Genomic DNA, 17,615 nt, shown 5'->3' with positions numbered 1-17,615 from the left:
GAGCCTCACAAGGGGCTCATCTTTATTTTGAGGTGGAACTCTAAAAATCTGGATTTCCTGAAGAAATAAAGCCCAGTCTGAAGGCAGAATATTTTTTATATCAAACACTAAAGGAGACAGGACCCATCTCCTACCCAACTCTAGCAGGGACATTTCAGTCTAACACCAGGAATAAAAGCAGCAATAATTAAAAGTAAAAAAAACCAAACCAACAAACCACAAACATCTCCTTGTTTTCAGGTTAATATAGAAAATAAAAATAAAGGCTGGAAGCAGCTACTCTGGCAATGAACTCCTCAGGCAGCAAATCTGGCCCAAGCCAATTAGCAGGGGTGGAAACGAGGATGAGGAGCTGGGCCTTAGCAGGACACCTGCTCCCTGTGCTCCTCAGGCCTCCCTCTGTTGGTGTTTTTATAGCAAACCTGGAATTTGCCTTTTTTTAAACATTTATTTTCTATATTAAACAGAAAACTGCTCACAAATGCTGATGGTGGTGGGAGGGGAGGTGACAATGGGCAATACTCACGATGCCATCCCTGTCTGGTGACCCTCTGGAAAGAACAGAAAAAGGAGCTGTGTTAGTGCCCAGACCACACCCAATTAACTCAGGGAAATGAATTTTTAAATTTTAAAATGAATTCATGGCAGCAAAACCTGGAGTTGTCAGCACATCTGGGTTACCTGAACCTCATGGAACCCACACAAGGTCACGGAATTTTTTCCCTCGTGTTATCAGCTGATAAATGTTAGGTTTATGAGGAAATGAAGTGCTGGGGCTGGCAACCAGGGAACCCGGCTGGGAGCTCCTGCTTCCACAGGGAATAACGCCAGCCTGGACAGTTCTCTAATCAACCCAAACTGTGTCCCATCTCTCCTATTCAGGCTCCATCTCCTTGCACAAAATTCCCTGAAATCCTTTGGAATCGGCAAAAATCCCTTTGCTGTTATGTTTCCCCCTCGCTGCATGATCCCCAGCACAGGAGGTGTCACCTGCTGCTCCCATCCCGGCTGGAATTGCTGGGGAGACCTTTCCCAGGTCCACCAGAACCATTCCAGACCCAGCAGCGGCTCCAGGGACCCCGGCGAGGTGTCCTGGGAGGGAGGTGGCCAGGGGTGGCCACAGGGTGTGGCAGATGCCACCATCTCTGCCTTCTCCCGCTCCGTCCCCTTCATCCCTGCCTTCTCCCGCTCCGTCCCTGCCTTCTCCCGCTCCGTCCCCTTCATCCCTGCCTTCTCCCGCTCCGTCCCTGCCTCTTCTCTCCCTCCTTTTCTCTCTCGGTTCCATCCCTGCCCTTCTCTCTCTTCTCTCCCGGTCCCATCCCTCTCCGTCCTCTCCCGGTTCCATCCCTGCCCTTCTCTCCCTCCTCTTCTGGTCCCATCCCTCTCTCCTGTCCCGGTTCTGTCCCCGCTGCTGCCGGCGGGGATTTGGAGAGCGCCCAAAGCCCCCGGGCCGTGGCCGCGCCGTGACCCCGCCGTGCTAATCACGGCTGCTGCTGCTGCTGCTGCTAATTGCAGCGCGCTCCGGGCTGGCCCCGCCGCGACCTCCGCGGCTGCCGGGGATCCCTCCGGGCCCGCCGGGAACACCGGGATTGGGATGGGATGGAGGGAGCGGCGGGATTGGGATGGGGATGGAGGGAGCCACGGGATCGAGATGAGGATGGAGGGAGCGCTGGGATCAGGATGGAATGGGATGGAATGGAGGGAGCACCGGGATTGGGACGGGATGGAATGGAATGGAGGGAGCACTGGGATCAGGATGGAATGGGATGGGATGGGATGGGATGGGATGGAGGGAGGCACTGGGATTGGGATGGAATGGGATGGAGCAGCAGGATGGGTAACAGCGGGATTGGGATGGGGTGGAAGGAGCAGCAGGGCAGGGATGGAATGGAAGGAGGGAGCAGGGGGATTGGGATGGGTGAGGATGGGATGGGATGGGATGGGATGGGATGGGATGGGATGGGATGGGATGGGATGGGATGGGATGGGATGGGATGGAAGGAGCAGAGGGACTGGGATGAGATGGAGGGAGGGAGCAGTGGGATCAGGGATGGAGCAGAGAGAATCCCAGCGCTGGATAAGGCAGTGCCCAGCCCCGGCTCCAACAGATTCCCAAGGGGAGGAGAAGCAAAGGAGCCTCGCTCCTGCCCATCGGAATGAAGGATGGATGAACTCACTCCCAGCTGGAGCTCCCGGCTGTCCCACAGCCACATCCCTGGGGACAGCAGCGTGGCACCTCAGGGCTGCACGTCCCTCTTTGGGGATGTGCTCCGTGTGTCCATGTTCTTTGCAGCAGGAAAAGCCCGGCAGACATGCCAGTGCCACCAGGGCCAGGCCTGTCACCCTGGCATGGGAAACCTCCAAGCAGCTCCCAGCAGGACACAAAACTGCTCAGGGGAACAAATCCAAGTGGAATAAAAGGAAAAACCTCGGAGATTCTGCTGACCATGGAACACCTGAGCAGAGCTGCAGGAGGGGACTCCCTGCTGCCTGTCCCCTGCTGTCCCCAGGACATGGTGGCACAGGCTCCTTGGCCACAGCACTTGGGGACATTCACCCCAAAGCCCTCTGAGATCATCCAATCCAACCATTCTCAGCATTGCCAAGGCCACCTCATGTCCCCAAGTGCCACATCCGATTCTCCAGCCCCTTCCCAACTCCCTCAGCCCATCCTGGGGCTCCAGCCCAGGCTCAGCCCTCACACACAGCACCCCCACCAGATGTGGGAAGAATCCAGATGTTTTCTGGGAAGCAAAATCCCTGTGCTGCACCTTCCCCAGCCACCAAACCCTGCACAAACATCTGTGTAAATTGAATTTCCACCTCTAACCAGCTCTAAAGGGCAGAGAGGAATCTGCTCCAACTCCGAGTCCTCCTTTTCCACCGCCCCCCAAAAAATCCCCCACACACTGAGAGCTCCCAGGAAATCCCAGATTTGCTGCACATGCAGGGGACAGCTGGGATGTGCCTGCTGATAAAACTGCACCCAAGGACGGCACCAACAGCCCGGGATGCCCCAGATCCCTGCTGAGGGCCCACGAAAGGCTCCCGAGCCCCGGTAACTCACGTGGAGTCAGTGTCCTTCTCTTTCCTGCGTATGCCAAAGGCCTTCCTGGTGCGCTTCTTCAGTCCTGGGGAGCGACAGGGAAAGGAATCGTTAATGTAACCCCCCAAAAAATCCTCCTCAAGCTCCTCACAGCCTCCATGGCTGCAGCCCATAAATGGGGTGAGAAAAGGGACCAGCCAGGCGATCAGGGAGTCTCAGAACTGAGGGGCTGCCAGGAGGTTGGGGGGAACATTTTTTTCTGCCATTTATTTGTTCATTTAACACCGATTAACTCCCTCCCAGTGTGTGGGACTGTTATTTCCCACTTAATATTCCACACTCAATACTTCACAGTTATTTCCCACTCCATATCTGTTTCACAGCTAATATTTCCCAGTTGATGGTTTCACAGTTAATATTTCCCGGTTGATAAATATTACAGTTATTATTTCCTGCTCCATATTTGTTTCACAGTTATTATTTTCCAATTAATTGTTCAGTTAATGTTTCCCAGTTAATATTTATTTCCCAGTTAATATTTCACAGTTAATATTTTCCACTCAATATTTGTTTCAGTTATTATTTCCCAGTTAATATTTCAGGGTGTTTTCCCGGTTAATATTAATTTCACGGTTATTTTTTTCCAGTTAATATTTGTTTCACAGTTATTACTTCCCAGTTAATATTATTTTTCACATTTAATTTTTTTTCACAGTTAATTGTTTCACAGTCAAGATTTCCCAGCTAATATTTCCCACTCAATATTTGTTTTGCACTTATTTCCCAGCTAATATATATTTCACAGTTAATATTTCCCAGTTAATATTTCCCACTCAATATTTTTCCTAGTTAATATTTCTCATTCAATATTTGTTTCCAAGTCAATATTTCCCACTCAATATTGTTTTCACAGTTAATATTTCCCAGTTAATATTTGTTTCCCACTCAGTATTCCCAATATTTCTGTCCTGATGACTCCCTCCTTTCCCACGCTGTTTGTGGGCACTGCAGAAAGGAGGAAAACCCCTCCTGGGTGTTAAAACCCAGCTTAAACCCGAGTTTGGTTGTGCTCAGCCCTGGTTTTATCTGCTCAATGCCTGGCACCAAGGATTCCAGAGCCAGCTGGGAAATCCTGGAATTCCAGAGCCCCAGGAGCAGCAGCCTCACCACAGCCCTTGGAGAGCAGAAGGAGCACGGTGGGTTCCTCCAAGCTTTTCCCTCTACTTGCAGAATTCCAGGATGGTTTGGGCTGCAGGGGATTTTAGAGCTCACCCCGTGGGCAGGGACATCTTCCCTTATCCCAGGTTTTCCAGCCTGTGGGATCCATGAATCCCATAAAGCCAGCTGAGCCCCACAGGCTCATCCTGCCCCATTCCCGGCTCTGCTTTCCCAAATCCATCCTTTCCCATCCCCACCAGGTGCAGTGGGTCCCTAATAACAGAGAATATTCCCATTTTTGTCCCCTGGAGAACCCTGCTCCCCAAATCCCAAGCAGACCCAGGGGGCTGTGAGCCCCAGGGCTGAGCTGCTCCTTGGTGTCCCCTGGAGCAGAACCCCAAAAGTGGCAGAAATGTGCTCAGGAGCTGGGTTATGTAAGAGTTCCATCTGCCTGGAGGGCTGCTGGCTCCAGGAGAGGGGAAAAAGGGATCTTTGGGAAAGGGGAAGCAAAAGGAACTCTGCCTTTGGAGAGGGGGGCTGAGAGCAAACCCCAAAACCGCCCTGTGGGTGACACCACAGAGGGACACTGCTCAGGGGACAATCCCAGGATGGCATTTCCAGCAGCTCCTGAGTCCCTGGAGCAGGAAAATTCCCCATCTGGAGGAGAGGAACTGAGCTGGGGCTGGGATCTGCTCCTCCAAACCCTAGGACAGGAAAATTCCCCATCTGGAGGAGAGGAACTGAGCTGGGGCTGGGATCTGCTCCCCCAAACCCTAGGACAGGAAAATTCCCCATCTGGAGGAGCAGGGGCTGAGCTGGGGTTGGGATCTGCTCCTCCTGAATCCCTGGCACAGCAAAATTCCCCATCCAAGGATCAGGGGCTGAACTGGGGCTGGGATCTGCTCCTCCTGAATCCCTGGCACAGCAAAATTCCCCATCCAGGGAGCAGGGGCTGAGCTGGGGCAGGGATCTGCTCCTCCAGTCCCTGCCAGGTGCTTTCAGAGCTGAAACTCCCCCAGGACCTGTCCTGGCAAGACTCATCCTCACAAAAACCGATCAAACCTCATCCATGAAGCTCCCAGGCCTGAGCCATGGGAATTCCAGGGGGAATTCTCTGGGCCGGAGGTGCCAGGGCAGAGCCAGCCCTGCTGCTGCCTGACCCCACCTCAGCCACAAAAGCCTCTCCAAACCCAGCAGCACCCACCTATAAACCCCTTTTTCCCTGCTGTCCCTAAGAATTCCACCTGGGAAACACAATTTGCTATTTTAAAACTCTGGTTTTGTTTTTCAGCTTTTTTCCTAAGAAGGACCATCATTATTTTCTGCACCAAAAACTGAATTCTAGGAGCAAACCAACCCCATTCCCCCATATCCAACCCTTCACCCTCCAGCCTCAGGCTGCCTCTGGACCCCCAAGTATTGATTTCTAAATTTAAATTTAAATTTTAAATATTGAGTGAGGTTTCTGGAGGGAAAATTATTCCCTTAGGAGCTTGGAGCTCATAGGGAAAACTCCTCTCCAAGAGGAAAGGCAGAGTGTGGATGCTCTTTGTGATGATTGAAGTAGGAAAAAAAATGCTTGAAATGAATTCTGCTTCGTCTGTGCACAAAGATAAAATTTATCTGTGACAGACTCGGGAGCAGGGAAAGAAGGAAGAGGAGGAGGAAAATGAAATAATCACTCTTAAGTTGGATTTTTTCTTGCTTTGGGTGTGGGGATTTTCAGAGCTGGATCATTTTTTCATGAAGGAAAATCTGAATCATTTTTTCATACAGGAAAAGCTAATTTTATTTATAAAGATTACATTTCTATAATTTTTAAAGACTTTGTGTGTGACTCAAATTGGCTGGCAATATTTTTGCTGTTTATCCTATTGGTTAGAAGGTGCTTGTGTGTGAACGTGCAAAACTTTTTACAGATGTTTACATTATTTTTTGTGGATTCTTATGGGATGGATCTTCTGTTATGACAGGTGTAACTTATTTTTCTTGGCAAGATTAGGTTGTGTAAACTGATTCTCATTCTTTGGATTCTTTCTTATGGGAATTAACTAACTGCACTTAGCTAAACCACAATTTTGTAAGGCCTTTCTTTTGTAATAGTTTTGTAGGTATTTATTGTAATGTAAATAAGTATAAATATATAAAAATAAATATATAATAGCTATACATATAAGTATTTATTAATTATATATAATAAATAAATACATAAATAATTATAAATAAAATTTGCCTGCAAATAATGTAATTATTTGTAGGTAGCATCACCCTGCCTTAAAATCGAATTTACTGTGTGACTTTTGCTTTGCCCAACACGCTCAAACCCGCAAATTGCTCCCAAATTCCTTGGGAGAGCCCAGAAATGTGGGAATCCAAGCAGAGAACAACCCTGCCTGTGCTCAGCACAGCAAAACAAACTCCTGAAATCCTCAGGTATTCCCAGAGGGAAAAGCCACGCAGTAAATTCAATTCTAAGGCAGGGTAATGCTACGTAAAAATAAAAATATTACAAAAGAAAAACATAAAATTGTGGTTTAGGCCTGCCACTTCAGCTAAGTGCAGTTAGTTAATTCCCATAAGAAAGAATCTCAAGAATGAGTTTACATATCAGCCTATTCTTGCCAAGAAAAATAAGCTACACCTGTCATAACAAACAATAATAATAAAAACCAATAACTATGGCCCATAAGAATCCACAAAATAACGTAAACATCTATTAAAAAGTCTTGCACGTGCACCTTGCAACCAATAGGATAAGCAGCAAAAAAATTACAGCCAATTCCAGTCAAAAACAAAGTCTTTGAAAACTGTATCAGTTCTAGGAATGAAGAATCAGCTTTTTCCACATTTAAAAAAACGGAGTCCTGTCTGCTTGAAACCCCAGCAGGCCCTAAATCCTCACACGGCCCTGGGGCTCTGCAGGGCACCCCAAAGAGCCCCCACAGTCTGGACACCACAAGCAGATTTGATATAAAATTGGGCATTTTTGGTCCTTGGCACGCCCCAAAATCCCCATTTCCTTCCCCCCTGCAGCCCAAGGCCAACCCCACTCAGACTTTGTTTCCCACTCAATATTTCCCAGTTAATATATTTTTCCCAGTTAATATATTTTTCCCAGTTAATATATTTTTCCCACACTCAGCAGTAATTACTTGTTTCCCAGTTATTTCCCACTCAGTATTTGTTCCACAGTTATTATTTCCCAGTTAATATTTGTTTCCCAGCTAATTTTTTCCCTAGTTAATATCTCTCACTCAATATTTCCATCATAGTTAATATTTGTTTCCCAGTTAATATTTCCAACTCATTATTTGTTTCCTACTCAATATTTTCTTTCCCCGTTAATATTTCCCACTCAATATTCTCTTTCCCAGTCAATATTTTCCCCCAGCTATTATTTCCAAGAATTCTGTGCTCCCAAAATAATATTATTTACAATATACTATTATATATGATATCTTACACCTTGCATGTTATAGTATTTTATACTATTTTATAATATTCTATATTACCTGGTTTGTACTTTATATATTGTATTTTACAATATATTCTATTCTTTTATATTACATGTTATAGTAATTATATTAATTATTATGTATTAATTAATTTGGGGCTGTTTAAGTGTCCAAGGCCAGGCTGGGAATGACCTGGGATATTGGGAATTGTCCCTGACCTGGCTGGAATGGGATGAGCTTGAAGGGGTTTCCATTATTATTCCAGGATTTCATTATTATTATTAATTAATTATTAATATTGACTCTAATAACAAGGCACAACTTTGATGGTTTCCATAAATCTAACATTATTTCATGTATTTATTTAATTTATTTGTGGGGCTGCCTGAAGTCCTTGGTGCTCCTGAAACAGGGGCAGGCTGGGAAATCTCATCCTTCCTGCTCCAATTTTCCCAAAATTCCTGAAATTTGCCACAAGTTAATCCCAGCTTGAGCTTTTCAATTCTTAACCAGGTGTAGGTGGAGAATTTTAAGATGATTTTTCCTCAATATGTTATCTAAAAAATAAACTAAACACAAATGACACCAAAGAAAAAAATCAGAATTTAAAGACAAATGTAAAAGCTCCAATCCCAGAAATGTTTTCCAAGGCTGGGGTGGGTAAGGAATGTTTGTCCCAGATAATTCAGGATTTAAAATCTGCTTTTAAACAAACTTCCCATTGCCAGCAGCAATCCAGAGTAAACTGGGATGTGCTGGGGAATTTCCCTTCCCAATCCCACAGGAAAATTCCCTGAGCAAGGGAGGAGAAGGGCAGGAATTCCCACAGGACAGCCCCAAAACCTCCGGCTCCAGGACGTAAAATGGGGAAAAAATCAAAAATTTTAAAGGAAAACACTGAAATTGAAGAATTAAAAGGGGGGAAAAAATATAAAATATTAAAAGGGGGAAAAAATTAAAAGGGGGGGGAAATATAAAATTAAAAGGGGGGGGAATACAAAATTAAAAGGGGGGGAAAATACAAAATTAAAAGGGGGGGAAAATACAAAATTAAAAGGGGGAAAAATATAAAATTAAAAGGGGGGAAAACATAAAATTAAAAGGGGGGGAAAACATAAAATTAAAAGGGGGGGAAAACATAAAATTAAAAGGGGGGGAAAACATAAAATTAAAAGGGGGGGAAAACATAAAATTAAAAGGGGGGGAAAATATAAAATTAAAATGGGGGAAAAAAATAAAATTAAAAGGGGGGAAAAAAATAAAATTAAAAGGGGGGGAAAATACAAAATTAAAAGGGGGGGAAAATACAAAATTAAAAGGGGGGGAAAATACAAAATTAAAAGGGGGGGAAAATACAAAATTAAAAGGGGGAAAAATATAAAATTAAAAAGGGGGGAAAACAAAATTAAAAGGGGGGAAAACATAAAATTAAAAGGGGGGGAAAACATAAAATTAAAAGGGGGGGAAAATATAAAATTAAAAGGGGGGGAAATATAAAATTAAAAGGGGGGGGAAATATAAAATTAAAAGGGGGGGAAAAATAAAATTAAAAGGGGGGAAAAAAAATTAAAAGGGGGGAAAAAAATAAAATTAAAAGGGGGGAAAAAAATAAAATTAAAAGGGGGGAAAAAAATAAAATTAAAAGGGGGGGAAAATATAAAATTAAAAGGGGGGAAAAAAATAAAATTAAAAGGGGGGGAAAATATAAAATTAAAAGGGGGGGAAAATATAACATTAAAGGGGGGAAAAATATAAAATTAAAAGGGGGGGAAAATATAAAATTAAAAGGGGGGAAAAATATAAAATTAAAAGGGGGGAAAAAAATAAAATTAAAAGGGGGGGAAAATATAAAATTAAAAGGGGGGAAAATTAAATTAAAAGGGGGCAAAAATTAAATTAAAATTGGGGAAAATTAAATTTAAATGGGGAAAAAAATTAAATTAAAATGAGAAAAAAATTAAATTTAAATGGGGAAAAAATTAAATTAAAACCCCAACACCAAAAACTGATTTAAAAATCCAAACTAAATGAATTTTGGAGGGTTTCAGCAGCAGAGGCCAGCAGCTGGAAGCACTTGCAGCCCCTTTCATTCCCTCAGCAGAGCAGAGAGCCTTGGGCAGTGCCCAGGAAGAGCGGCTGCGGCTCTGGGGCTCTGCTGCAGACAAAGGCCGAGCTCTCAATGGCTGGCACAGCCAACAGGGCCACACTTGTGCTCCTGGCAAAGGCTCCTGCCCCAAAAATCCACCTGCACAACCTCCGGGCCTTGGGGCTCTGGGGTTTGTACTCCCGAACATCAGGGAAAAGGGAAAAAAGAGAAAAATCACATGGATGGGCTGCTATTAAAGAAATGAGTTTGAAAATTGGCTAGTAGGGAAAATGGGAAACTTATATGAGAAAAGAAATATATATATATATATATAATGGGAACATTTATTTATATATATATATATAGGGAAAAATCTCATATTTATATATACATAGGGGAAAATTTCATATTTATATATGCATAGAGGAAAATTTCATATATATATAGGGAAGCATTTTTATGTATATGGGAAAAAATTTTATATGTATAGGGGGAAAATCATATATATATGGGATGAATTTATATAAATATATGGGAATTTTTTAATATATATGGGGAAAAAATCATATATATATAGGATGAATTTATATATATATATGGGAATTTTTTAAATATATATATGGGAATTTTTTAAATATATATACAGGAATTTTTTTTATATATATATGGGAATTTTTTAAATATATATATGGGAATTTTTTTATATATATATATGGGAATTTTTTTATATATATGTATGGGAAATTTTTTATATATATGTATGGGAATTTTTTTATATATATGTATGGGAAATTTTTTATATATATATGGGAAAATTTTTATATATATATGGGAAATTTTTTATATATATATGGGAAAAATTTTATATATATATGGGAAAATTTTTATATACATATGGAAAAAGTTTTTATATATGTATGGGAAATTTTTATATATATGTGTATGGGGAAATTTATATATATATATATAGGAAATTTTTGTATATATATAGGGGAAAACTTTATATATATATACACACACAGGAAATTTATATATATATATACAGGAAATTTATATATATATATACGGGAAATTTTTACATATATATATATGGGAATTTTTTAATATATATATATGTGAATTTTTTAATATATATATATATGTGAATTTTTTAATATATATATATATGGGAATTTTTTAATATATATATATATGGGAATTTTTTAATATATATATATATGGGAATTTTTTAATATATATATATGGGAATTTTTTAATATATATATATATGGGAATTTTTTAATATATATATATATGGGAATTTTTTAATATATATATATATGGGAATTTTTTAATATATATATATATGGGAATTTTTTTATATGGGAAAAGAATATATAGATATATATGGGAAGGAGGCAGAATTGCCAGTCCCTCCCGTGCTGAGGCAGATGGATCCTTCCTGACAGCTCTGGAGCCTCCCAACACTTCCAGGTCACTGCTCTGGGGAGGAGCTCTGCATTCCCCTCCTCCCCAGCTTTTCCTTCTTATTCCTCCTCTCCAATCCCAGAACTGCCACCAACCCTGCATAAATCCCATTTTCCTTCATGGTCTCCTCTCCAATCCCAATATTGGATTGGGATTCCTGCCACAAACTCTGGGTTAATCCCATTTTCCTTCGTGCTCCTCCTCTCCCAAAACTGGGTCAGGATCCCAGCCACAAATTCTGGATAAATCCCATTTTCCTTCACGTTCCTCCTCTCCAATCCCAAAACTGGGTCAGGATCCCAGCCACAAACTCTGGGTAAATCCCATTTTTCACTTCCAACAGCTCTTGGGGCTCAGCATCAACATTTAGGGCAGGATTTCCCCCAAATCCACGTTTTTAAGGGATAAAACCCCACCCTGGGGAGGTCCAAGGTGAGCAGCCCTGACCTCACCTGGAATTTTCTCTCCTGCAGTCCCTGGAACAGGAATGGGGCTGGTGAATCACACAGGAAATTCCTGCCTTGCCAGGAAATCCCGAATTCCTGCGTTTGGGCACCAGCTCCAGATGCCCAAGGGCTCATTTTAAACTGGGCTCACCCCAAGGAGGAGTTCTGCCTTTTTTTTTTTAGATTTTGCCATGTTTCTTTTCCCAGGTTTTGCCTCTTCTGTTGTTGCTGTTGTTTTGGGGTTTTTTGTTTGTTTTTGAACCCAAACCCAAGAGCTCCAGAGCTTTCTCCCACTTCTCTTCCAAGCTTTTCATTTCCAAGGCCTCATTCCCACAAAATTCCTCCTTGCCAGCTCAAACCCACCTGGATCAGCCCCCCAAAAATCCCAAAATTCTCCATGGACATCTCTGGCCTTGAGCACGGTGGATTTCTGATCAAACTCCAGAAAATCCCAGCTCTCCTGACTTGGCACTCTGGGCATTTTCTGGGATGGTTTTCCATCCATGCCTGAATTCGTGATATTTCCATCAAACCTGCTGGTGGCTTCCCCAAATCCAAACCCCAAATTTGCCTCCTTAAATCCAAATCCCTCCAGTTTTGCCTCCTCAAAATCCAAAACCTCCAGATTTTCCCAGATAATTTCCTTGCTGAGTCCTGCAGACAACCATGAGCTCATTCAAACAAAACTTACTGAAACCAGACCACCCAAAAATAAAATAAAGTCAATTTTCAACCAGCAAAAAGGATTTTTGGGATGTGCCATTGATGCCTCTGGGCCCAGCAATCCAAGAATGGAGACCACCAGGGCCAAAAGATGATTCCAGAAGGATTTTCCCAGTTTGGATGTGACCAGAGGATCCCAGACTAGTTTGGGTTGGGAGGGACCTTAAATCCCATCTCACCCCACCCCTGCCATGGCTGGGACACCTTCCACTGACAGGACATTCCCATGGAAATTCCCCGATGACCAAACTCTCCAGATTCTAAGGAATTCCCACTCTGGGGTCTGGAGGAGCACAGGGAGCACCCAGGGAAAGCAGGGATGGGCTTCTCCAAAGGAACCACGTCTGCTCCCATCTCCCCAACATTTGAGCTCCTCCCTGAGCAGCCATTCCCAAATTCCCAAAGCCTCCCAAGGCCCTGGAGATGCAGCAGAGCATCCCCAAGGAGTCAGACCTGTTCCATGCCCAGATGTTCACCTCTGCACAGGGAGCTTCTGAGTGTTCCTCAATCCCAGGGAACATCCAAACCCTGCTCATTCCTCAATCCCAGGGAACAACCAAACCCTGCTCATTCCTCAATCCCAGGGAACAACCAAATCCTGCTCATTCCTCAATCCCAGAGAACAACCAAACCCTGCTCCTTCCTCAATCCCAGGGAACAACCAAATCCTGCTCCTTCCTCAATCCCAGAGAACATCCAAACCCTGCTCATTCCTCAATCCCAGGGAACATCCAAATCCTGCTCCTTCCTCAATCCCAGAGAACATCCAAATCCTGCTCCTTCCTCAATCCCAGGGAACAACCAAACCCTGCTCATTCCTCAATCCCAGAGAACATCCAAACCCTGCTCATTCCTCAATCCCAGGGAACATCCAAACCCTGCTCCTTCCTCAATCCCAGAGAACATCCAAACCCTGCTCCTTCCTCAATCCCAGGGAACATCCAAACCCTGCTCATTCCTCAATCCCAGAGAACATCCAAACCCTGCTCATTCCTCATGTGGTCGGATCTCCAGGGGGTTTTATCCCCATCCCAACCCTGCTGAGTGAAGCCAAGCAGAGCAAATCCATGGAATGTTCCTGCCCCTCCATGGAGGTGGAGGAATTTCCATTCCTGGAGACACCTGTGACACCTTCAGTGTCCTCCAGCAAGGATTGGGGTCTGGGAAAAAAAAATCTTTTTTTCTTGGTTTTTTTTTTTTAGGTATCATTGGGATTTTTAGACACAAAAAAGAAACATTTTTGTCCCATCTCCCAGAAGAATGACAAAATATTCCACATATTAAGCACAACCTCCATAGCCAGCCAAAACTGCTCATCCTGCGCCATTCCCAACCAGGGGAATTCTCTTTTTCCCAAGGAAAAGGATCCAAAGAGAATCCGTGAGCCAGGCCCCTCCTGCTGGCCATGGGTGGCCTCAGGCCCTGGGCCCACCACTCCAGCAGGAAAAAGTATTTAAATAATTAATTACAATGATAATTAAACCCCTTTAAGGTGCTCCCTGCGAGGAATTCTCGGTGTTTTGCTCAGGTTTAAAAGTTTCAGCTCCAGTTAAGCCAAGCTTGTTAAAACCATTGAATTTATTGTGTTAATATTAAATAAACCACCCCTGCAATGGACCAGGGGGATCTTGGGTTGGAGTTCCACTCTCCCACAAACCCAACCAATTTCCAACTATTTCAAAACTCAAAAAATCCCCAGGAATTATTTCTAATTTTCCAACTTCTGTTCCAGGTTTGCATCCACCACTTGGGGAAGGTTTCAAGGTGTTTAATGATTCACTTTTTATGAGTAGTGTTTCATTTTCCCCCGTGCATGACTGGGTCATGGAAGGTGATTCCAGCTCTGCCAGAGCCCAACATCCCAGCCCTGGATCCATCCCCAGCGTGGGGCTGGGCAGTGACCAAAGCTCCTGCCAGGCCAAAACCCTCAAGGAATAAAACCAAACCCCAAAAACCCCAAAACCAAAAACCCCGAATCCCCAAAGAGCCTCAAAACCCCAATTTACTTCCCCCAAGCAGCCTCAAAACAAAATAAATAACCCAAAGCAAGGCCTACAACAAGACAGCTCCAGTTTATCCACATTCATTCATCCGTAAACGTCGGAATTTTGGGAGCAGGCAGGTTTTTAATGGCATTTTCCCTGCCATGACCTGCTCCTGTCGTGGGATGGGTTTGATGTCATGGGCTAAAATTAAAACCTCTTTTGCTTGTGACTCTCATCAGCACCAGGGAGAGCAGGGAAGGCTTTTCCTGGGATCTAAAGGACCCCAAAACTCATTTCCCTCCCACCAAACCCAGGAGAGGCGGCTCCATGTGCCCACACGGCCGCGACAATTCCCCAGTTGCCCAGGCCAGGGGAGCATCCTAAACCCACAGAAATCCCCTGCATCCCGGGGCCTCTCCAGGGGAATTTGGGCAGGGGGCAGCCCCAGATTTGGGGGATACTCCAGGAATCAATTCCCCAATTTCTGCCTGTCATTCCAGGGAGCTCCTGGGCTGGAAGAGGCTCCAGCAAACCAGGCCCTGCTGCTGCCACCAACGGGCCAGAAATCCCCTAAAATCCAACAAATTCTGCTCTTGCTGGCCCTGGAGCATCCGTTCTGCTAAAATACAATTAAACCCAAGACATCCTTTCCCTGCATCCTGCTCCAGAAGGAATTAAAATGATAAATAATAAAGGAGAGCTTTACATACGGCCGAGACAGACGACAGAGGATGAAATTCCTGTCATGCCCAGAGGCTTTTCCCACACAGGATCAGACACAGCTCCCTGAAGCATCCTGAGCCTGCAGCCCGTATTTCCTCCTTATCCCCCTTTTTATGCCGAAATCCCCAATCCAGCCTCTCCTCCTCCTTCCCCCAACCCGCATCTCCACGGCTCGGCAAGGAAAACCCATCGGCAGCTGCGATTCCCTGGTTTCCCACGGAAAGGATGCTCGTCCATCCGGGAAAAACACCGAATATCCCATCCCCGAGCAGCACAGCGGGATAAAATCGGGATTTGGGGACCCGAATCCAGCCGGCTCTGCGCCGGAGGAAGCGGCGGAAAGCCGGGAGGGAATTCGCGCAGCCCGAGCTGCCTACACAGGGCTGGGGATGGAATTGCAAATAACCTGATATTATATCACCGCCCGGCTGAGCCCGAGCGGCCGGGATTAGGGGGAGGGGAGGCTCTGATCGCGTTATTATTGTCATTATTGCCATTATCGGCGCTATCGTTCCGTTCGGGAAAGGCTGGAGCCCCCCGGGCACGGCTCGGTGCCTCCCCCCCCGCCGGAGAACGCGCCCGGCTCATCGCATCGCATCGCATCACCTACCTTCCATCATGGTGGCAGAATTGCATTCCTCAATTTCCGAGGAGCCTGGAAAAACGCAGGAGAGTGCGGGTCCCGCTCAGCAGCGCCCGGCCCGGCGCGGGGAGCGCGAGGAGGAGGATGAGGAGGATGAGGAGGAAGGAGCGCCGGGGCTAGGGGCAGGCCATGGATGCTGCTGCGCCGGTATCACCTCCAGGCTGAGCGCGGAGGATGCTCGCAGCGAGGGAGGGAGGACGAGGCGGGCTCGCCGCCTCCCGCCCCGCACTGCTCACATGCGCGCTCGCTCCGACACACCCCCGGCAACGCTCCAACCTATTTCCCAGATTTTTCTCCTTTTTCGCCCCCCTTTCCCACCCTCCCCAGCGCCGTTTTCCCCAAAAGCAGAGCCCCTGCCCGCACCTCGTGACGCACTTCCCCTCCCTAATCCTATTGCGGGTTAATTCCTGTCAGATTAGAGGCGCGATGGGCGAAGGGAGAAGGCAGAAGGGATGGATCCCGGGGACAAACCCATCCCTGGCGCCGCGGGGCAGCGCTCAGCCCGGCAGGAGGATGCGTGCGGGGGAAATTCCTCCCGACAGCTTCCAGCAGCGCCCCGGGATTCATCCCGCATGAGGGGAGAGCGGAGCGGGGAACAAAAGGGGCCGGGGAGGCGCCGCGATGCCGTCCTACCCTGTGTCCCCCGCGGTGCCAGCCCTGCTCTGTGTCCCCTATAGTGCCACCCTGTCCTGCGTCCCCCACAGTGCCACCCTGCCCTGTGCTCCCCGTGATGTCACCCTGCCCCGTGTCCCCTCACAATGCCACCCTGCCCCGCGTCCCCTCCATAGTGCCACCCCCGGGTCCCTCACCCCTTCCCAATCTGTCACAGGGGCTGGGGAGACTCAGCCTAAATCACTGGGATCCCTGGTTTATCCAAGAAAACGCGGGATTTAGAACCGTCCCTGGCACACCCGGCCGTGCCCGGCTCCCAAAGTCCGGTTATTTTATTTTTCGTGGCAGCAAAGGGGCTCGAACCCCCCCGGGACCCTCATCCCAGAGAGAATCGGGGCTGGACGGGACAGCGGGGACAGCCCGGGCGGGGTCCCCGCCGCTTCCCAGCGCCCGGGGAAAAAACCAAAAAAACCCAGAAAAACCCCAAAACCCAACGGGATGGGCGCCATTGGCGCCCCGAAAAGCCGGGATGGGCACCACTGGCGCCCCTTTGCCCGCGGAGGGGCCGCCGCTGTCCCTCTGTCCCCGCGGGGCTCGGCAGCAGCGGCGGCGCTCTGGGGACAGCCCCGCGTCCCAGGGCGGATTTTCAACGTGACCGCGGAGCGAGCGGGGATGGAAACTCCCCCTGTGCCGCCCGCCCCGCACCAGCGCCCTCAGGATCATCCCCGCGGGCTCGGCAGGGTTTGTCCCCGCTCCAGAGCAATGCCCACACCATTTTGCCTATTGAAAAAGGAAAAAGCTCTTTTTCATTAATAAAAATCTATTTGGTGCCCCATTAAAATAGTAAAAAAATAAAATTAAATAAATAAAATAAAATCTATATTCTCTCCCATTTAAAGAATTAAACCGAAAGCCAAGCAGCTGCAAGGGTCTGGGTAAATCAGGGAGGGAAGAGCAGCTCAGCGGGGTCTGTGCATCCAGCCCAGCCCAGCCGGTGGGAAATGCCCCAGCAGCAGCCACGGGGATGGGATTATTGAGCAGATGGTTCCTGTAATCCCTGCACGGAGCTGCTGTGACCTGCCTGCCCACTGCCAGCCCAGGGACAGCAGCCCAGTGCCCTCGGGAATCGTGGTGTAATCCCGGGCTGGGCACAGCCCAGGAATGCTGCCCCACTGTCCCAGCCCTCAAACAGCCCAGCAGCCAGGCTGGCACACATGGGAGGGCATCCAAGGGATGGACAGACACCTTCCGTGCCCAAATTCCTCCTGGAC

The 17,615-nt window shown here is 46.5% G+C and overlaps 1 protein-coding gene across 1 annotated transcript in view; it reads right to left on the bottom strand.

Moving 5' to 3' along the window:
* The window catches only part of SGIP1 (SH3GL interacting endocytic adaptor 1), a 49,106-nt gene extending 33,255 nt beyond the window's left edge, over positions 1-15,851 (bottom strand). Inside the window, exons 1-3 of the mRNA XM_058808261.1 lie at positions 15,700-15,851; positions 3,068-3,131; positions 527-551 (exon numbers count right to left, since the gene is read on the bottom strand). Of these exons, the coding sequence (XP_058664244.1) occupies positions 527-551; positions 3,068-3,131; positions 15,700-15,709 (99 nt within the window). The 5' untranslated portion in view covers positions 15,710-15,851. The remainder of the gene's footprint in view (positions 1-526; positions 552-3,067; positions 3,132-15,699) is intronic.
* Between the last annotated feature and the right edge of the window lie 1,764 nt (positions 15,852-17,615).

This window comes from Ammospiza caudacuta, chromosome 7 (genome assembly GCF_027887145.1).
Source record: "Ammospiza caudacuta isolate bAmmCau1 chromosome 7, bAmmCau1.pri, whole genome shotgun sequence".
Taxonomy (NCBI): domain Eukaryota; kingdom Metazoa; phylum Chordata; class Aves; order Passeriformes; family Passerellidae; genus Ammospiza; species Ammospiza caudacuta.
The sequence above is the reverse complement of the archived record's forward strand: the minus strand, read 5'-3'. Positions and strand labels throughout refer to the sequence as shown.